At 42.2% G+C, this 22,127-nt stretch overlaps 2 protein-coding genes across 2 annotated transcripts in view; both read left to right on the top strand.

Annotated features, from left to right (window-relative positions):
* Nucleotides 1–218: 218 nt before the first annotated feature.
* On the top strand, nucleotides 219–14,159 carry LOC309694756 (uncharacterized protein; the record flags this gene model as incomplete). The annotated part of the gene is made up of 3 exons (XM_082514964.1): nucleotides 219–1,040; nucleotides 7,000–12,147; nucleotides 14,098–14,159. The coding sequence occupies exons 2-3, from the start codon at nucleotides 10,143–10,145 to the stop codon at nucleotides 14,157–14,159; spliced, it is 2,067 nt and encodes a 688-aa protein (XP_082371090.1). The 5' UTR covers nucleotides 219–1,040; nucleotides 7,000–10,142.
* Nucleotides 13,963–22,127, top strand: part of wls (Wnt ligand secretion mediator) — a 28,291-nt gene continuing 20,126 nt past the window's right edge. The window contains exons 1-3 of the mRNA XM_082512414.1: nucleotides 13,963–14,437; nucleotides 18,222–18,494; nucleotides 21,632–21,756. Coding sequence (XP_082368540.1) covers nucleotides 14,332–14,437; nucleotides 18,222–18,494; nucleotides 21,632–21,756 — 504 coding nt within the window. The 5' untranslated portion in view covers nucleotides 13,963–14,331. The remainder of the gene's footprint in view (nucleotides 14,438–18,221; nucleotides 18,495–21,631; nucleotides 21,757–22,127) is intronic.

The following is a 22,127-nucleotide window of genomic DNA, read 5'->3' as shown; positions in this document are numbered from 1 at the left end:
TTTGATAGAAATGTACCAAGGTCTTTATTAGCTATGTGTATAAGTCAGTGATTCTAGCTCCATGACAAAAAATGTGAGAGTCACTGCTTTAACCAAAATGTACAATAAACAAAAAACATAATTACTTTCATGAGGTGTGTTAGTCAATGGTGTCAGCAGTTGGTTGAGTGCTTGAATGTTTGGTGTAAAACCTGAATAATTATGGACAGGGCCAACCAAACAAATAGCATTGTTCTGGATGGACCAATAAATAGATGGAACGATAGACAGCTCTTGAGTGCCCCAGGGGGACTGCACGGGTGCCCAAGCTGCACCAATTTACACCTCCTACCAGGAACACACAAGGCAACATAGAGGACAAAAGGGGAAAACATAGAGCAGGCTTAGCGAAAGCAGCAAGGCAGAGTGCTCTCACACTAAGCCGTCAGAATATGAAGTATTTATTCTTTTCCTCACCACTATATTCAACACACCTAACAGCTTATTGGCCCTGGGCATGTATGCTGAGCAGTTTGACTGGCCAGTTGCTGTTTCCACCAGCGGATTCAGCGGTGCAACAAACTAGTTGAGACAAACCTTCACTGATAGGGTTTTATTTCTAAAAGTCAGTAATTTCACAATAAAAGTCTTTCAAACCACCTGTTTAACCTATGTACTATTTTCATCGGTTAATTTTGGAGTTGCTACAAAGAGTGAAGAAAAAGGATGAGTTTCCTGTTGTCACTGAGTGGTGCTGAGGTCTGAATCTGATAGTGATGGGTCGTTCGCGAACGAAATGGCTCTTAGAGCCGGCTCTTTGACGTGAACGACGCGAGCCGACTTCTTATCGCGAGCCATCACGTGGGTTTTTTTTTTCTTTCTTTCTCTCACCCTCTCTCTCTCTCTCACACACTTTTTTCCCGCTTCACTTCGCACCAAAGCCTTGTGCTTTATGCTGGGCAGAGGGGGGAGGGGCGGTAGTTACACTGAGTAGCACAGGAACAGAGCCAGAGGGAGAGAGAGAGAAAGAGAGCCAGGGACAACAACGTCACATTAGAAAGGTATAGTAATCATCCACAACTATTTTCGGTTGCAGATGATAAAGGATTCAGAAAGTTTATTCATGCAGGTCCATATAACAGAGAATATGCATCTTCTTTTTGTTTTCATATTATAATTTATATTTAATTGTGTTGTGGTTTGCAGTGTTTTGTGTTGTTTTCACTTTAAATTTGTAAAAGGAAAAAGCTGAAAATTTAAATAGTTAAAAGTTGAAATGTGAATAGTTGATTTTTGTATTATATGATTTATTTATTACATTTTATGTGGAATGAAAAAATAAAAGTATATTTACAGTGGCCCCTACAGACAAAGCACATACAAACTTCAAATCACGTACGAACTCTGAAGCACGTACAAACTCCAAAACACGTAAAAACACGTACAAAAAACTCCAAAACACGTAAAAACTCCAAAACACGTACAAAAAACTCAGAAGCACATAAAAACTCAAAACACGTACAAAAGACAACAGAAGTGCTCCAGGATGCTGGGCGCAGTGTTGAGCTTTTGTTACCTAGTGGCTACACAAGCCAGCAAGTACCAACGTCCGGATTTGGTGTGTGGTAGTAACAGGTAAATGAACTTTTTTTTAAATTATTTGAATATATATGAGTGCCTGTGTATAAATACACAAACAATACACACATGCTTTCAATTGTGTAATTTAAGTGATCTAGTAGCTCTGCTTTGGAAGTTCAGTTCATGCTAGAAATGTGTTTTGGAGTTTGTACGTGTTTTGTCTCTAGGGGCCACCGCATATATTTATATATAAACATATACAAATAAAACCACTTTTTTTTACGTTAGTAATTCCTTTTGTGCATAATTTTATATTATTGTTAATAATAAATTAATTAAAGCAACAAAACAACCTGAAGAGCCGGTTCGGAGCCGAAAGAGCCGGATCTTTTTAGTGAGGCGAACCGAAAGAGCCGGATCTCTAAAAAGAGCCGGAAATACCATCACTAGAATCTGAGGGCAGCTCCTGAGTATTGGACAACAAATATTAATACTTGAAATTATTTCTTTCAAAGGATGTAAGCTGTATAGAGCACTGCACGGGTAACTTTGTGAACAATACCTCATTAAGAAATATTCAGACGATATCAGACATTTGTTCAACTTTGGCATAGCACAGTGACTGGACAGCCTTCATTTTATTCAGCCTTACTCAGTGCTTGTAAGTACAAGCAGGTAACTGCGCTCAGTGTTGGTTCAGTATGAGCTTCTGCAGGGTTTATTTGTCAAGAGCACGTTAACTTATTAAAAACGGCTGCTAGCTAGTACTGCTGGAACGTATTTAGGCTAACACGAGCTTAAATAAGCGGAGCTACGTGCAGTGATTCTGGCGTTAGTCATGTTAGCATATTAACAGGTGATGATCACGCTGGGTCCAGAGGTTGTACACTCGGAGATTAGAGCTCCGTTTCGCTGCAGTGTCCGTCCGTTTACTTTATATATTGGTGTTGTGCATTTTATGAGAGTAAATAACGAGGCTAAATGTCCTTTCGCTTCCAGATACTGTATTTTACACCAACATGATGTGTATGTAAGAATTTATTAGCGGTTTAAGTCCGGAAGCCTGTGCGTGGGAGTTCAAAACACAGACAGTGTGCATGCGTGCGATGTGACGAAGCGAACGCTTTGATCGCCTGACTGTGACGTAGCGAACGCTTTGACGTGCCCGTGACGTAAAAGTCAACTGAGCCCTTATATAGACCCAGGACTCACAATCTACTACTAAGCGTTAAGTAAATGAGATGTACAGACCGCGATCTTCGCACTCTACAAACTTAGATTTTCAAAGTCCTTCAAATAATTTTATTGAAACAGAAACGTCCACAATGGCTGAATTGCAGACTACAGGCTCTATCCCCATTATTCCCGAGCATATTTTACCTGCTATAACCAAGTGTTTCGATCAGTTTTCCCAGGTACAATGGGGACTGATTGAACAGGGAATCTGGGACTCTGATCTCCAAGCATTACTGGCTGATATGATAATCGAAATCATTCAGATAGTTTCTACCGGCATCCTGAAATCTGCACTTCCCACACTTCAGGAGTTAATGACAGACGAATTGTCCCAAACAGATATCAGCATACCTGTGGCAAAAATAGCTCCGTCGCTGGGAGACGCTCTTTCAACCAGCATTAGCATCGCTCTTAACATCCCCCATGAAAACTGTCCAGTAAGAAGCTGACAAAACTGATTGAATCGGAGATCTCAGAAAAGGTCAACTCAGCTGTGACTCTACTCTTAGACAACCCGGATTTACGGTCAGATCCGGCCGTTTATGTCAGTGGAAAAATGACAACCACAAAAAACCTTCGACGCATAGTCTCTCACGCTGCCTCGTGTTTGGAAAAATGTGCAGGTAAGCTAAGCAGCCAGTGCATGTCAAAGGGCAGCGCAGCTAGTTCCCTTAGCCCGTCTGATTCAAGAGCAGAGAGTACTGAATCAAAGATCTCTAAGAAGGCAATGGTTGTTGAGGAGGTGAGCAGCGCTCTCACCAAATGGAGCACAGACACAGGAATCACAGAGGACAATAAGGATGAAAATGACATGACGCCTGTAGAGAAAAAAGAAAGTGAAACTGGAGAGATGGCGGAAAGTCGTTCCAGCACCCCAGGTGCTGATGTTGTCAATGCAATACTTGACACTCTGAAGTATTCGAATGCCGAAGATGACACAGAAATAGAGAAGTGCACAGATGCTGAGACAGCTGAAAGTCTCCAGCGTCCCAGCACGTCAGCAGAAATAGCTGCAGCTGACATTGTAAACACAATAATTGATAATCTGCAGTCTTTTGATGGTGAAGATGTCACATCTAGTGAGAAATGTGACTCACGCCAACCTGCTTTTAATGTGCAGTTAATTATCCAAAAGGTGAAAAACTTTTTCGCGTCATGCATCCCATCCAGAAAAAGCAATGACCAAAAGCTGCACAAAGAGCACTTCTGCGCTTTTGCCAAAAAGCAGTTTTACAAAATGATCAGAGAGATAAAACACCTGGTGAAGAAAAACAAAAGGTTCTTCATCTGTCTCCACGAACCGGTCAAGTCTCTTGATGATCAGAGAGCAGATTGCATGGACAACTACAGTTCTTTTTGTAGCTATGTAAACACACCAGTGATGGATAGCTGGTTTAAAAGTTCTTCCCCAGTTGATTATAACACCATCAAACCCATTCTTGAACAAATGTTTAATAAATTAAACGGGCCAGAACATTTTAACCTTATCTGGAACCCCCTGGAAAAGATAAAGGAAACTGAGATGTTTTCCAGGGAGTTGACAGATAAAGTGTATGACCATCTCCAGTCAACTGAAAGATATGTACTCCCTGTGATACTATCAGGAAAATGTCTTTCAGACTCTGTGATCTCCAGGTCTGCAGAGCCAACAGATGAGTTACCCTTTTCGCCCGAGTTCCTCTATGTGACTGTAGAAGACTCAGTGCAAAGGTTTTTGCAAAACACTCTTCTGTGGTTGGAGAATGATGCTTTGGATCAAACTGTCCAAAGTGACAAGATTTCTGGTGACGTGGGAGACATCCAGGATGTGATTTTAAGAGCACTGACTCCAACAGAGCAAAAAGAAAATGACAGACTGTCTAAACCAGAGTCACGTCCAGATTGTCCTCCCAAAAATGAAACAGTCTCCTGCGTGAGTGTACTAGAGCAGGGCCCACCCCCAGAAAACAGCCCTGAGCCTGAACCAATCACTCAAGCTGGTCTTACAGAAGCTCAAAGTCAGCCATCAACCTCTAAAAACTTACAGGAGGAGTCTGAGAAAATTGTCAGAGACTTCAGTAACTGTCTGTTAGATAAGCTCCTGGAGAAATGTAGTTTCGACACAAAAACTCTGAATATAGAAAACTACGAAGTGATCACCAGGCGTCTTACAGATCTGCTTCTAGATAAGGTCAGAATCCCAGGATATCTGAGTGCTCTTAAAAATAACAAACGGCGGATGCTAAAGAAAATGAGTAAGGCCCTTATAAAGGAGCTTGACTCTGCAGATCAGTTTGTACATTCGCCTCTTACACCAGATGATTACACTTTTGATGAACTTTTTCTGGATCTCCTGGACATGACTATTGAGGTTGTACTCAATCCCCCACTGAAGTCTAAAATTACAAGGTTCTTTCGAGCAGTGGGAAAAGCTTTAACGAAGCTGTTTAGGAGCTGCTTTAAGGGCAGCAGCGATGACTAAAAGACCAGCCTGACCCCCCCCCCCCACACACACACACACTACAATGCTTCATTAAAGATCTCGAAGCAAGCGTTTAATAATTTATTCAAAAACAATGTAATTGGCCAACAGAAGTATATTTCATCTTGCCTCCCTATATTGTCTCTCCATCACCCCCAACCGGTCGCAGCAGATGGCTGCCCCTTATTGAGCCTGGTTCTGCTGGAGATTTCTCCTTATAAAAGGGAGTTTTTTCTCCCCACTGTCGCCTAGTGCTTGCTCAAAGGGCATCTTTTGATTGTTGGATATTTTCCTGCTAATACTGTAGGGTATTCACCTTACATTATAAAGCACCTTGAGGAGACTCTTGTTTTGCTGCGATGCTATATAATCTTAGATTTAACTGAATTTTAAAATCATCCATTATAGCATCAAAGTAAAACAAAATCAAATTAAAAAAAAACCTGACATAAAAAAATAGATTTGCCATCAAATAAAAATCCTAATCTCAAACATATTCTGATTTTTCTTGTGTTTTATTGTGTTGTCAAGTATGAGGATTTTTAGTAGATCAGACACACTCTACTGTATTAGAGAAAAGAGAAGCTGGTAGAACTGGGTTAATTTACTGTCATTGTCTTTGGCAAACGTATTTCAAAGTTAATTACAAAACTCTCACTGCCTATATTCTACTAAATAAAGTTTATCTTATCTTATTCTGTTTTCATTGCGCCATTCTCTCTATACAGTTTTTGAATTTACATACTATAACGTACACGGCAGTTTGTTTCTGTGCTTCTGCATCCTTTTCTTAGGTTTTCCTTTAAGGTATTTGTAATTAATTAAAAAAATATATATTATTTTTTGGCTTTAGTGGATTCCCGCTCAGGTAACTCAGCCATTTTGCACTACCCAGTAAACAAAATGGCTGAACAGTATCTTAAATGTTTGAACATGAGCTAGTCATACCATATCACGTAATATTCATGTGCACTGTAAAAAGCTCACCTTATAGGCGTGTAAAACATGAGGCGAATGAGGTGATTGTTTAAATTACAGCAGTAGATGCCTGCAGCTGAAACGGTTTTCTCATCTGAACGTGAACCTATGCATTGTACTATAGGAAAACGGTGGTGGATCAGTGTGCAAAAAGCCCCCAAAAGAAACACACAGCTTCTTTAGCTCAAACACTGTCTGATCTCTCTCTTAGATACTGTGCTGTTCCATCTAGTTATTGGTTACTGAGAAATGTTCGGTTATTAATTTATTAAGAGAGTGCAGCTGTTCAGATCAGATGGTGAAGCAGGAAAATGCAGAACATGTTACTATAGCTGAATGCTGTGTAAAATACTAGTAATAAATCTAACTCTCATTTATGGATTTTACTACTGTGGGGCTAAATAAAAAATTACACACATAATGAAATCTGCTACAATTACAAAGCTTAAGTTTAAAACAATTATTATTTATTAAGCATTTTTTTGCTCTTTTTTAAAATTCTTCTTGCTAATAATGGCCTCAATTTTATTATGAAGTTCAAAGACCTATTAAACTTTGAAACCTTGAAATCCAGGACATTTGATGCTCGTAAATGTACGAGACCCTCTTTATGGCTAGTTTCCCCAAATATCTAATAATCCTTTCTAAAAGATGGCAACCACATACAGGTAAGTGTTTAACTGCCTAAACGGTGCATATATATGCAGTATTTAATAGTGAGAATATCTGTCTCATTTGTAACTGGCTCTGTGACTGGCCCTCAGATGCCAGACGGACAGATAATCCAGTACGAACATGATAGAACTATTGTTCAGGAGCAACAGGTGAGACAGGTTTAAGATCTAAAACATGCTGAAAGGACCTCTGTGTAGGATGGAGTGGGAGCTGTTTGGAGAAATCCAATAAAGTATTCACAATATTGTTCTCAGTGTGTAATCATCTGTACATCCAAATTTAGAAGCTTTTGTATTTTTGAATAGGGCTTTGGAGTTGACGTCACGCCGCAATGCATTGTGGGAGCGCAGCTCCATTTTCGGGGTCTACGAATCAAAACAAACACACTTTGTTGGAACGACGACGACAAGAAACATGCTTAAAAGCAGCTCAAAAGAAAAGACGGTATAGAGACCGATTGCGTCCAGAGGCGAAGCAGCTGTACTTGAAAAAAAATAGAGTGCATCGCAAATCTGGACCCATTTGAAATACGGCAGTGGAGTAAAGACCCAGACGACTTACCGCCACTGTCCTACCCCGATATCTTCACGTATCTTGTTTGTGGAGTAAGCGCTTACACAGCGAACCAGTTTCGTAATTACAAGTCACTGGAGGCGCACATCCAATTTACAAATGGCTGGGTGCAAGATTTGGCTATTTTCAACCCACCAAACTCTGAGTACGTCGTCAAAGTAAGTCAGCTGGAGTGCATCGAGTGAAATAGCCATTTTTCACCCCCCACCATAATTAATGTTACACATTTATCATTTAACTGCTAAAATATCGTTATCATATTATATGCCCATAATTGTAAAGTACATGCAAGTTAACACATTGATAATCGGGTAAATTATTAACGCCAATTTGTGTCCTTCCTGTCTCATTTCATTTATTGTCTTTACATCAACCAATCAAGTCACTCCATTCTATGTTTGATCGCAATTTCTATAACTTCCGAGACCACCAACGATGATATTATTCAGCTATAAAGTGTGATGTGAACATATTTAGAACTTACCGGAATGAAAATGTCTGGAGCACCAACAGATATTTGGAGATGGAAGAGAACTGCACGTCAGCTCGTCTCACAGCTGCTATCCAGGCTAGACGCCTTCGTTTGGTAACATCAATACACGAGCTGCCTCATGTTGCTTCCAGGTTGGGAAAGAATGAAAAGATAAACCATTTTCAACCTTATTCTCTTGCCGGTCGTGTGATCGAACATTGCAGCCGACCACACAGCAAATACGAACCATGGCTGTTGTGTGTGACTTCGCTCCCTTTTCACTTGCGCTAGACCCCCAAAATGGCGGATCGGGCCAAAATCCTTTCCACGCCCACCCCCCGTGACATCACGCTCCAAAGCCCTATTGAAGTGATGGGAACCAGTATCTAACTGGTTACATTGAGCAACTTCACAACTAGTGCAACTGAATCATACACAATCATATACATGGAATTGTCTATAAAGTTAAGTCAAACTTTATAGACAATTTTCTATAAAGTTTAAAGACAATTTTCACGCCTCAGAAGCTTTGCAATTTTGAGACTGCTGCATCCCTCTGCAAGATATCTCACTATTTTTGACTTTTCTGAGCCTGTCAAGTCCTTCTTTTGACCCATTTTGCCAAAGGAAAGGACGTTGCCTAATAATTATGCACACCTGATATAGGGTGTTGATGTCATTAGACCACACCCCTTCTCATTACAGAGATGCACATCACCTAATATGCTTAATTAGTAGTAGGCTTTCGAGCCCATACAGCTTGGAGTAAGACAACATGCATGAAGAGGATGATGTGGACAAAATACTCATTTGCCTAATAATTCTGCACTCCCTGTATGTTGTATAACAATGCTAACTTATCACATTGGACATATTGAAAACACCTCCTGTAGCTTAATGCTGGCCCCATCCTTGAACTGCATGAAAATCATATGTTTACACATTGATTTAAATTTCTGGATATTTGGACATTGTTCGTCCTTAGCCGCTAATCCACTCCACAATTTAACCCCGCACACAGGCACACAAACTTTTCCTAGTAGTTCTCATCACATGCATCTCTCTAGTTGAAAAGCATTATCTGTGCTGTATTGTAATTAAACAAGTCATGACGTTTTAGTCATTTTGACTGTAAAAATTAGAAATTTGTATGATGAAGGAAAGCGGGGAGGATCATCAAGGACTCCAGTCACCCCAGCCATAAACTGTTCAGACTACTTCCATCAGGAAGGAGGTTCTGCAGCATCCGGTCCCGTACCAGCAGACTGAGAGACAGCTTTTTCCACCAGGCCATCAGACTGCTGAACACGTCATAGACACCTCACCTTCACTACTGGAACTTCAACACTATGCACTCCATACTGTATATAAATGCCACTTGTTTTGCACAATATCCAACTACCAACCTCTGTATATTTCATATATTAATTTTATTTTTACGCTATTTAATTTGTAAAATATGTATACACACACACACACACACACACACACACACACATATACACACACGTAGACATACATATTTAGTATACACATTCAGTAATATGCATACACTCTTATATTGTACATATATTTATTCATATAATTCTCAGATTTAGCCATTCTTATATTTGCTTGTTCTTATGTTATTGTACTTTGCACACCTCTGTTTCTTGTGAAGCTCGCACACAAGAATTTCACTCACAAAAAAAAAAAAAAAAAGATGGCGCCGGTGAGGTCGGCTGCCGTCACGACTGCTCCGACCACTTTTTCTTTGTCTTTGTTTTTTAAGTTAGTTTTCAGCGTTTCTAAATCGGCAAAATCATCACCATTGGGTACATTAGGTATGACAGTGACACTCTTGTTTCTATTGGTATACAATGTACTCACAATTCGAAGTTTTTAACTCCGGATCCGAGCTGGCCGAGTGAGATCTCGAGGGAGAACAAAGGGAAGCAGCGGCGGCCTAGAGGGAAGCGAGCCGGCGTCAGGAACAGGCTGAGAGCTCGTGCACACCGCACACCTCTGCCTAGCATCCTGCTCGCCAACGTCCAGTCACTGGAGAACAAGCTTGACGACCTCAGGGCCAGGATAAAGTTCCAGAGAGACATTCGGGACTGCAATCTCCTCTGCTTCACCGAGACATGGCTGAACCCAGCGGTGCCGGACCACGCCATCCAGCCGGCCGACTTCTTCTCGGTTCACCGCATGGACAGGACACGGGACTCGGGGAAGTCAAGGGGAGGCGGCGTGTGTTTAATGGTGAACAACAACTGGTGCAACAGTGTGAACGTTGTTCCTCTCACACGCTCCTGCACACCAAATCTGGAACTACTGTCCATCATGTGTCGTCCTTTTTATCTACCTCGGGAATTTACATCGGCCATTGTAAGTGCCGTTTATATTCCACCACAAGCGGACACGGTCACCGCCTTATGCGAGCTGCATGAGGCACTCACACAGCACCAGACACAACACCGGGACGCTGCGCTTATTGTGACGGGGGACTTTAATAGCGCCAATCTCAAACGCGCAGCGCCGAACTTTTATCAACACATCACCTGCCCCACCAGGGGTGAAAGGACACTGGACCACTGCTACACTACGGTCAAGGACGGCTACAAGGCACAATCCCGCCCTCCGTTTGGCAAATCTGATCACGCCGCCATCTTCCTCATGCCAAAATACAAACAAAGGCTGAAACAGGAAGTTCCGGTTCAGAGGAAGGTCGCGCGCTGGACGGATCAATCGGTGGCCGCGTTACAGGACGCACTCGATGACGCAGACTGGGGCATGTTCAGAAACAGCTCCGACGATGACGTCAACGTGTTTATGGAAGCGGTTGTGGGATTCATCGGGAAACTAGCGGATGATACCGTGGAGACAAAGACTATCACAACGTTTCCCAACCAGAAGCCGTGGGTGGATAAAACCATCCGCAACGCTCTGAGATCCCGCACCGCTGCCTACAACACGGGACTCACAACGGGGGACATGGACCCGTACAAAGCCGCGTCATATAACGTGCGGAGGGCGGTGAAAGAGGCGAAGCAGCGCTACGGGAGGAAACTAGAGTCACAACTCCAACAGAGTGACTCTAGGAGCCTGTGGCGGGGACTAAGGACAATAACGGACTATAAAGCACCAACAACCGGTATGACGAACGCGGCCGTGACTCTGGCAGACGAGCTGAACACTTTCTATGCTCGCTTCGAGGCTGCAGCTAAGGTTTCCAACAATGCTAGTGTTAGCGGCGGTAACGGCTGCAGACAGGAAGATACTGCCAGCACCGGAAACGTGCTCGTCATCTCCGAGCATGAAGTAAGGAGAGCCTTCAAAAGAGTGAACACCAGGAAAGCAGCAGGACCAGACGGCATCCCAGGTTGTATCCTAAGAGACTGCGCATACCAGCTAGCTCCTGTGTTCACTGAGATATTCAACATCTCTTTATCTCAGTCGGTGATCCCCACATGCTTCAAAGAGTCCATCATTGTTCCTGTCCCGAAGAAACCCCACCCTGCTTCTCTCAATGACTATCGCCCTGTAGCCCTCACCTCAGTAGTGATGAAGTGCTTTGAACGCCTGGTCAGAGACTTCATCATTTCTTCACTACCAGACACACTGGACCCACTACAGTTCGCTTACCGTCCAAATCGTTCCACAGACGATGCCATCTCTCATCTCCTCCACACATCACTCACTCACTTGGACACTAGAAGGGGGAATTATGTTAAAATGCTCTTCATAGACTACAGCTCTGCATTTAACACCATAATTCCCTCCACACTCACCACCAAGCTGGAGCATCTGGGACTCAGCTCATCTATGTGTCTGTGGATCTCCAACTTCCTAACTGGCAGACCACAGGCAGTAAGGATGGGCGGACATGTCTCAGCCTCCACCACTCTCAGCACTGGAGCCCCCCAGGGGTGTGTTCTGAGCCCCCTGCTGTACTCTTTGTACACATATGACTGTGTGGCCACTACCAGCTCCACCACCATCATCAAGTTTGCTGACGACACCGTCGTGGTGGGCCTGATCTCTGATAACAACGAGACGGCCTACCTGAAGGAGATTAGGAATCTGGAGAACTGGTGCCAGAGGAACAACCTCCTTCTAAACGTCAGTAAGACAAAGGAGCTGATAGTGGACTTCAGCACTAAGCAGGAGAGGAACTACCAGACCCCCGTCATCAACGAGTGCCCAGTGGAGAGTGGACAGCTTCAAATACCTCGGAGTTCACATCACGCAGGACCTGTCATGGTCCTGTCACATCAACACCGTGGTGAAAAAGGCCCGACAGCGTCTCTACCACCTCAGACGCTTGAGAGACTTCCAACTGCCCTCCAAGGTGCTCAGGAACTTTTACTCGTGCACCATAGAGAGCATCCTGGCGGGAAACATCTTAACCTGGTTCGGGAACAGCACCATGCAGGACAGACGAGCTCTACAGAGGGTTGTGCGGTCAGCTGAGCGCACCATCCGCTCCGAGCTCCCTGACCTGCACTCAATCTACAGCAGGCGGTGCTGGACCAAGGCCAGGAAGATCGTGAAGGACCTCAGCCATCCCAACAACAGACTGTTCTCTCTGCTGAGGTCAGGAAAGCGATTCCGCTCCCTGAAGACCAACACAGAGAGACTGAGGAGGAGCTTCTTCCCGCAGGCGATACGGTCTCTCAATCACACCACCACACAGTACTGACCCACACATATGGTTCTTACACACACACTGGACATTCTGGACATTGTTTTTGCACAACACTGGTCACTATATTCTTCATTTCCGGTTAATACTTGTACAGCTGCTGTTATTGTGTATATATTTATTTATATTTAGATTTCTTCATACATTCTTATATAGTTCTATATTGTGTATTGTCTATTTTGTTGTACAGTTATTTTATTTTCAACTTTAATTTATATATTTTATCTTATTCTTTCCCAGTTAAATTTACCCTTCATTCTAATTTGTGTTGTACAGTTATTTCATTTTTAACCTTAATTTATATTTTATTCCTTCCTAGTTAAATTTACCCTTTTTAATTTTTCATATTTATTTCCTATCTTATTCATAGCCTTTTCCTTTTTCGTTTTCTTTAGGTCACGAGCAGTTGTCCAAGCATTTCACTACATATCGTACTGTGTATGACTGTGTACGTGACAAATAAAATTTGAATTTGATTTGAATGTACTGTACCAGTGTACCTGCACATGTGATGTGACAATAAAAGTGATTTGATTTGAAGATACTCATGTTTGTGTATTATGCAAATTGTCCTTTTCTGTAATTTCTGAAAAGAGAATTTAGTGTATTTTTTAATTATTTCCCTATACCTCTATACAATAAGTTAAACGTGAACAAAAGGGCTCTTTCAGCAGCTCCCATTCAATTAGTTTCACACTCACACCATTACTGAATTAAGAAGCCAAAATGAAAGCAGTCTGTATGCAGAGAAGCAGCTTGTTTAGCTTGAAGCATTTTCCTCCTTACAACTGCAGGAGGAATTTCTATAGAAAGAAATGTTGGGAAAAATATTTTTTTCCTGCTATTTAATTGTTTAAAGGATAGTTAATTACTTTGTTGTAATATAAATGGGCATTGGAGAAGTCTTCATCAATAGGAAAAGCAGTAAAACTGAAATACATTTAAGAGGTTAAAATATATAAATGTCTTCCCATTTTCCAAGCTATACAGTGGGGAATCTTTGGCGGCCCTTACGTTTGACACCTCTGCTCTACTACATGTAATGTGAAGACTTAATTACAAATTATAAGCAATTAAATTGGCTCTTTTTTTTGGAGGGACAGCGAAAGTCTGATCTACTGGCTCTAGGAACCAGGAAGATTTAGTGACATTTTTTATTTTATTTTTAACTGTCGAACATTAGTTGGCTTAAACCTTTGAGTATGTCACGTGCCCAGAAAAATCTGAACTTACAGAACACAGTTAAGTATTGTGCAGCCGCCTATTTATATCTCTTCCTACCTTGGACTAAGAATAGGTTAGGGGGACAATGTGTCGACGGCTCCAAACATGAGATGGGACCTCACAAACCTTCCTTTAAATAGCCCTGTCCCACACAACAGGGACGCTATTACAGGCATTCAATGACACAGTAACCTGCATTACCAGCCTCTAATGCAATGCGGTGGCGCTCCACAGATCTTCCCCCTGATCTTAGCTGGCTGTTGAGGGATAAAGCTGAGCGCTATTCGGTCATGTGATTCCTGTTTTTTCCCTCCTCCTCCTAAGTTGAAAGGCAGGAGCAGAGCGGTGGGGGCCCAGCTTGCCTTCCTACTTGCAGTGGATGCATCGCTTTCTTCTCCCCCTCTTGTCCTTCCAACATTACTGTTTCTCGCTCGGTGGTGATATTTTCAATCCAACATTTCCTTCGCCATGGCGGGGGCTATTATTGAGAATATGAGCACCAAAAAGTTGGTGATAGTGGGAGTTATTCTGCTTTTGTTCCAGGCGTTTGCCTTCATGGTCGGCGGTTTAATTGGTAAGTTGTTTTTTTTCCCGTTTTCCTTGCCTCAATTTTATCTGTACTTTTATTACGTGCTTTTTCAAGCTAACGTCTGTGTTTGTACGCGCGTGCTCGCGGGTATTTAAAGGTTAACGTGTATAAAAGGCTAAAACGGAAAACTTTTAAGTTGAGTTCGTCGCTATTTACCTTGATAGGAGCGGTAATAAACGCTCCCGGTGAAACAAAAGACGAAGGGCGCTAACTTTTAGCCGTATTTTTTACCTTTCGAGACGAAATGGCACCTCCGCTCTAAATCACTGCTTTTGTTTCAAGGTGTTCGCTGCCTGCGTGCCCACAACCAGTTGGCTTCGTTTCTGTGCTTAAAAATAACGCAGAACATCACACTTTTAATGGGCTGTTTCAACACAGAAAAGCTCTGGGATACCTTTTTTTTTCTTTTCCTTCCCTCGACTACTTTGATCCCAACTCGAATGTTCTCCTCTCCCTCTTCTCCCCCCTCCTCCCCGTATATAATATCCGCTGTGTGGGGGCCCCCAGGCAGCATCTCTACCTTCCTTTCATTCCTTCCTTCGCCCTGCGTTTGTCTCCCCCTTTTTTCCTCCCCAAATCCCCACGGCCTCGCAGGCAGAGCATTAATGTTTCTCCCGTCTTCCACGAGTTTCATTTGCATCGAGGCAGACATGCACAGACCTGCACAGAAACACACATACACGCGCAGCTGTCAACGTTGCATTTTTTTGCCTTCAGGTCTGTATTGGAGTTGCTGTCAAGTTTCTTCAAATCCACCCACTCAAATACGCTCGCACAAGCCCCACCAGCAGTGCAACAGCACGGTCGATAGAAGTTGGGTCCATGTGAAAGATGCCTGTGTTGCTTTTAGAGTCTGGAAACCACCCACCAGCCAGTCCCCCTCTCCCTCTCTCTACATGGCTGATAAATTAGCCTGTTTGGTTCATTCCTGGCTGAGATGGTTTTAATGAAGCCAGATTCCTTTGTGTTTGCTCGGTGGCCGGGGGCGGCGAGGGTAATTGAGTAGAAAGGGGGTTTTCTCCCCTTGTTTCCCGACAAACCCGGGAACACGGCATGGGGTCAGCGGGCTGAGGGGATGGCCATTATTCTGGACACACTGGGATAGAGACTGGAGGAGCTGGTGTGCCTCTGGACTCACGGGGTCACTTGATAATTGAACTCCGAGGGGATCCAGATAACTGGGTTTAATTCACTCCAGTGGGTCGTGCTTGTTGCTCTGTGTGCATTTTAATGTTTAATTTCAAACAGCCTTTAGCACAGATAAAGATCCTCGTGGTGGAGTTTTATGACTGTGCGAGAGCCTATAGGTGTGTAAACCGTGGCATCCGCCCTTTAGCTTTTGATTTGGAGTGAGCAGATATGTTTAGATGTTCAGATAAGTAACAGGATCTTTCTGGACAGGTGCACACGGTTTTCTTCCCTCTGTGGCTACTGCACCTTTGGACACGATAAAAGGTTGAAAAATACATCAGTCTAACAGCGTTACCACTTATGAGTTGGTGCTTTCTAACAGTAGAGATGGAGAAGAGAGCTTTGCATCGTCTTTGAAACACCACTAATCTCTTTTACAACCTGGATGTGAAAACTCAAAGCTCTGAATGCTCATCCTCACGAGTCAGTACTTCCTACAAGTACCCTAGACGGTGATTACAGCTTATGTCACCATACTAGGAATTTTACTAAGAGCTTAATAACTTCCCAGTAGTTCTTTCAGATTTGCTCAGCATTTTGCATATTTATCTTAGAGTGTGAGATTTTGTTTGCGTACCTTTTGATTGAAGCCATTTCAAAGTTTTATCTGCATGATTTGAGTCCACATCCTGCTTGTTATAAGCCAGTATTCAAATCAAAACATTTTTGAGGCATAAATGTGTTTTTATGTCCTTTGTCCTAGTTTTGACTTTCATAACTCCCAGGTACCCATTTGTTCTTTTATTCAGTCTGTCGGTGGGAAGTGTATAAAGAATAAAAAAATAAATAAATTAAATCTGCTTACTTCACTGCTTGTTTCAGTTCAAGTTTAGTGTCTGACTTATGGCTCTGATTTTAAGTTTGCATCACTGCAGTGTAGTGCAGACCTCCTGGCTTAGGTTTTCAGAGTTTTTATTGTATGAATGAAATTATTTGAAAAGTTGAGGCCATATTGTATTAATGAAGAACAACATCCACTTTCAGAACTACTTTCTGTTCTGATGGCATCTTAATATGGTTTGTGAAAGGCATACTGGTAATCTTACTGGGTCAGACCGCATAACATTTACTTATCACAGTAAACAACAGCACAAGGGTGTTTATACTTGTTTTATGTCCGCTTTTCTGATGCATCTCTGTGAGTTGCTCAGAAAAAAGACAGTTTTAGAGAATTCCCCAAAGACAAAGGTCATGTATGTTGAGTTTTTACTAATTCACGTTACTTTTAATACCCTTTTTCATATCAACCTAAGTCAGTACACATGAGACCAAATTGTTTAAAAAAACAAAACAAAACACACACAACAACAACAAGGTTGGGGGAGCATGAACAAAACTGGAGCATTTCTGTCCAGAAACTAATATCACTAGATTAAGTGTGTATGTGACCCTATTGTGAGACTGCTGGTCTTAATGGGACTGCTTCTAACAAATCGTTAACAGGAAGTTGTGTAGTTTGATGCATTCAGTTGATTCTAGTATGTGAAATGCGTGCTCCGTGACCAAGCATCAAGATGCATCTATTAGCGTCACCATATAAAGGGAGAGAGTTAACACTTGTAAACATTTAACGCAAGAGTGGTAACTTCTGTAACTACTTGACTTCACAGATAGGCTGATTAGATTCCAACAGCAAACGACTTTCAGTACTCTTCTGTTGGTTTATACGCTGCAGGTGAATGATTTCCTACAAAGTGGTCATTTACAGCTGTTTGGATGCATTTTTTAAATCAATTTACTAAAGAGTGTATAGAATGATTTATTAAAATGCTGCCAAATTATAATCATCAGAAAAGTTTGACCTCACATGTCACTACTGCTGTGGCAAGTACTGTGTATTTACATTGGCTCTTTGTGCTACTTCTGTGTGTATGTCTGCGCTATGAGGAGTATAAATACAAAAGTGACCTTTGTCTGAGCCGGTAATGTATAAGGGCTTGCAGGTAAATGCTAAACCACTATAAATCTAACAGATTCACTTATTTGCTGATTGTCCCGCATCATTTCCTGAATTAATGTTGGGGTTTTTGGGGGCTTTTTGTTTTGTGTGTCTACACCTTCACTCAGACCTTTCAGGTGTCGTTCACATCAGGCCTCTAGGTTCTACAACAGGGTGCCAGAGTTTCTTTGCTGTCATGATAATGGCCGTTTTTGTTCTCTTACAATAGTTCCTGTGAGTAGAGACTGCAAACAGCAGTCTTGTCGAGCTCATGAATCTCAATGCGTAAACACTGTAATTGGTGCCTGAGAGCTTTCGGGAATTTTCCCTCCCTCTCACTTCACAGACAGAGCCATTTCCTAAACAGTGTAAAAAAAGTAATTACCAAAGTGTTTGTACTGATTTGGCTGAAAGTCAAACTGGCAACTGTTCCTAAGATCTTAACATTGTCCTTGAACAGTTTAATCTGCAGCACTGAAGACTGATGTATTATATTTGGGCTAAAATAATTTCATGCGATTTGTTAGTTTGAGGGCAAATCTGGCATGGTAGGACCATTTAAAAACAAAAGCAAAAACAAAACTCCTGCAGTATTTCAGTTTGACACTTAGTCTAACCTCTACCACTTTGTCTTTCCAGCTCCCAGCCCCACCACAGCAGTCCACTACTTGGCCACAAAATGCGTGGATAAACCGAACAAACCGCAGCAAACAAAATGGTTCATGCCTTGGGGCCGAAAGGAGTGTGATAAGATCCGGTCGTTTGATGAAGCCATGGCCAAGAGGATCGAGGCTAACAACATTGTGTTTGCTGTCCACATTCCTCTTCCCAACAAGGAGATGAGCCCGTGGTTCCAGTTCATGCTGGTCATTCTGCAGTTTGACATCGCTTTCAAGATGTACAACCAGATAGGTGAGAACTAAAGGTGTCTTATGGGTTTTAAAGGAAAATAAGGGATGGGGCAACATAGCCCATGTTTTGTCTCAAGGACATGGCTTTTTTTTTTTTTTTTGCATGCCACAAACTTTGTCAATATTTTGTCTCTGTGGTATTTCTTGCTTTCACAATCTGAAGAGAAACTATTTACAGAGGCTCTGGACAAAGCTAACCTCTGAAATATTCACAACTATTGTAATCTCAAGTCACCAGCGTTGTAAAAGTCAGCTACAGCTAATCTTTTTCAGTACAATTCTTCTTGTTTTCCTCCCTCTTTCACCTTCCCTGAACACTCAGAATTCCTCAGAACGTCTACCTTAAATGTATGGCACAGAAAGGCAGCAAACAGGCAGCAAACAAAGATGAATGTCTTGCTGTTTCGTCTCAAAAGCCTCGCAGATCTCAGGGTCTTTGTCAGTCACTGTTGAGGCAGGTATTGGTGTTGGTTGCTTTAGGCCAATTACATTTCCTTGTTTTCCATACATCTTGGATATTTCATTATCCCAATTCAAACTCTCTTTTTTAAACATAAGCTTAGATTGATAGGGATATTGCCCATGTGTAAGCTGTTTGAGATGTAATTGTAATGGGTTAGGGAGGAAAAAATGGTTGAAATTTGTCATTGGTTTTGTTTATGCAGCTGATCCAGGCTGCCTTTTGATGTCTTCAGTCTCCCACTGGAAACATTTTTTGCATCTTCTCCTAATTTAAAACAACATTGTTGTGAAGTGTACTAGTTCACAGCTCGATCTGCAGCATTCTAATAATGCGTCGAAGTACTTCAGAGGAGGGGGAGAAGGGAAATAACTAGCACCTCAGAGAAGACAGGGTTTGGTGTCATGGCAGGGTGCTTAGAATCCTCAAAGAAGGGATTAGAGAGGATGATGAGAAAGTCTAATGAGAGTCTGGATCACCAGCAGAGTCTGGGGAAGTCGATTTGAATCTCAATGAAAAATTTTCTTCAAATGGATTGCAATGCATAGCAAAGTATTTGAATGTCAGGTTGAGTACGATGGGAACGTTTGATGTAAAGAGGCTTATCTAGACTGACACATGCTTGTCAGCCTTAATACAATCCATTGTAGGCCAGCACACTCAAAGGTGATGAGAAGTATTTGTAGCAACAAAGAGGGCAAAATACCTCAGAATCTTTGCCTTTCTGGTCTGGCTTGTCTAAACAGTCATGGTACAGTGGCGTCCTACTCATTAGCATCCCTTACTTGCTCACATTCTTGGCCTCGGTTGTGTCAGGGGGCTGTGGGTTGTTTACTGCCTGGCTGTCTGACAGATGAGTCAGTGATTCAGCCTGGACCACAGACAAGCCTTTTTGCCAGATGTCATCGACTCATTTTGATCTTTCTAAGCTATGCGAGGTGCTGTGAGAACAAATGGATGCAGAAGAAGCAGAGTGCCACATTTAGTAGAAATCGGGTAGTGCTGGAAAAAGCAGGAATCTCACCTTGAAATGTAAAATAGTTGACAATTTTAAACCCTATAATTTACATCCCTTTTCTAGTGTACAACATTATTGCCTGTTCCGTTTTTATCCTGAGGAGGTAAGCTTGAAACTGAAAAAAAATAAGAGGCGGGTAACGAACAGACTGCCTAAATTGGCATAAGCATTGCGTAATGTGAGGCATTTTTGTGTCTCACATTACAGAAAGCTCTTTAATCTTATAAAAGAGGAACAATCAGGTAGTCAAATCACCGTTTTATGTTGTCTGACGCAACTTCTAATATTAGGCCATGTCTACATTTTTATTCAATAAACCTTACTGCATAAAACAATTCATTGATTCTGATTTCATAAAATGCCAGTGAGCTCCCAATTGAAACGCTGGAGCCACTTTGTGAATCTGCCGGTAACAAAATACCATGAGGGTTAAATCCCGAGTAGAGCAAGCTCACAAAGGTGGGTGGATTCTGTTCTGCTGGTGTATGACGAAGTAACACAAGGCCATCTCTTCCTTGACTACCTTATCTGTGTAACAATGTTCATCCCAGAGAAGAGCGTCACCCTTATTAACCACTCCACCCACCTGCCCCACTCCACCCAGCACCAAGCACCCCCTTTCTGGCCCAGGTCCAGCAATAACACAGCTGTTGAGGAGGCTTAGTTTCCGTGGCAATGGCTGCTGGAGTGGACTGGAATGTTTGCATGAAGCGAGCTGACATTTGAGGGCGGCCGGCTCAACCAATGGCAGAGGGGAGGGCATTACAGAGACAGTCGGCTGCCAGTTTTCATCTGGCTCCCTCTTCTTCTCTCTCCCCTTTTTTTTCTTTTCCTTTTTCCCCCCCTGTCTTACAGCAGAGGCCACCGGGTTTCTTTCTCTTCATTCCAGCTTGTTTCATAACGGCACAAGAGGCTCTCTGGAGGGCTGGAGGAGAAAACACTTGGCTTTGTAATGTGATCTAAAGATGGAGCTTTAATAGCTTGGCTTTGGATCTTTTTGTTGGATTCACTGGGCTGGGTTTTTTAAGGTCTTGTTGAAGTTTGGGTGTATTGGGAAGTAACCTTGCTATGGTTACTTTGGAAGGAACCATATCGAACACGTGGATATTGAGAAATAATCTTATTAATACGAGTGTTTCAGAACTTTTCCAGATTTGCAGGACCACTGTTTAACACGCCAGTGATCTGCACTTTACATGAATGTATGCCAGTTTGAACTGTACCCTTGAGTTTTTGATGCAAATGCCGATTGCCAGTGATTAAACTCACTGATTGCTTCTTAAACGTTCTACAGATTTTGACACATACAAGGAAAAAAGCTAGGCGTCCACTGCTAAGAGCATTTGGTGGGTGTATACTGAAAAGGCTGTGGCTGTCTGTCACCACATTTTAATTTGATCTCATTGCGAGGATGATAAGAGGCAGCAGGTTTGTGCAGTGACGAGGCACAACACACGTCAAAATGCAGACATGTGTGTATATGTATTATTCAGAGCCTTCTTTGTTCTTTCCATCGGGAAAAATGTTTCTCTCTGTCTTCTTTATTATTGTCAGGATTGTCCTTAGAATATGTATATCAAGTGTTATATTAATGCAAAAGCAACTTCTTGTTGTTGTGGTGGTGATGATGATGATGATGATGATGATTATTATTCCCCAGAGGATGGATCATTGGTGTACATTGACGTTGGCCTGGCCTACAGAGATGATATGGACAGTGAATGGACAGAGATGGCTCACTCCTTCGAGCAGAGGAAACTCAGCTGCAACTTCACCGCTACCAAGGTAGTTAAGACTGTAGCTCGACTTTTAAATTACAAAAGCTTGCTCATTTTATTGACTTGGCACACAGAGCCAAAGTTGTGTCATGTCTGGGCTTGCCTCTGTCCTGTAGCTTCAATAACTCAGTGCAAACTTAATTTCTTTGCTGTACTTAAAAAAAAAAATTAGTAGTATAAGTAGGGCTGGGCGATATATCGAGTTTTTTAAAAATATCGATATATTTTCATACGAGATATAAGATGTGACAATATCGTTTATATCGATATAGTCTATGTTACGTTATAATTATACTCGTGGAGCCGCAGGTTTGCCTCTCTTTCGTCCACTTTTGTCTCTACGCAACGTTACTCGGCCTCGCCTCTCCTTCACTGAAC

The sequence above is a fragment of the Aulonocara stuartgranti genome, assembly GCF_965226115.1.
Source record: "Aulonocara stuartgranti genome assembly, chromosome: 18".
In the NCBI taxonomy this organism is placed as follows: domain Eukaryota; kingdom Metazoa; phylum Chordata; class Actinopteri; order Cichliformes; family Cichlidae; genus Aulonocara; species Aulonocara stuartgranti.
The sequence above is the reverse complement of the archived record's forward strand: the minus strand, read 5'-3'. Positions and strand labels throughout refer to the sequence as shown.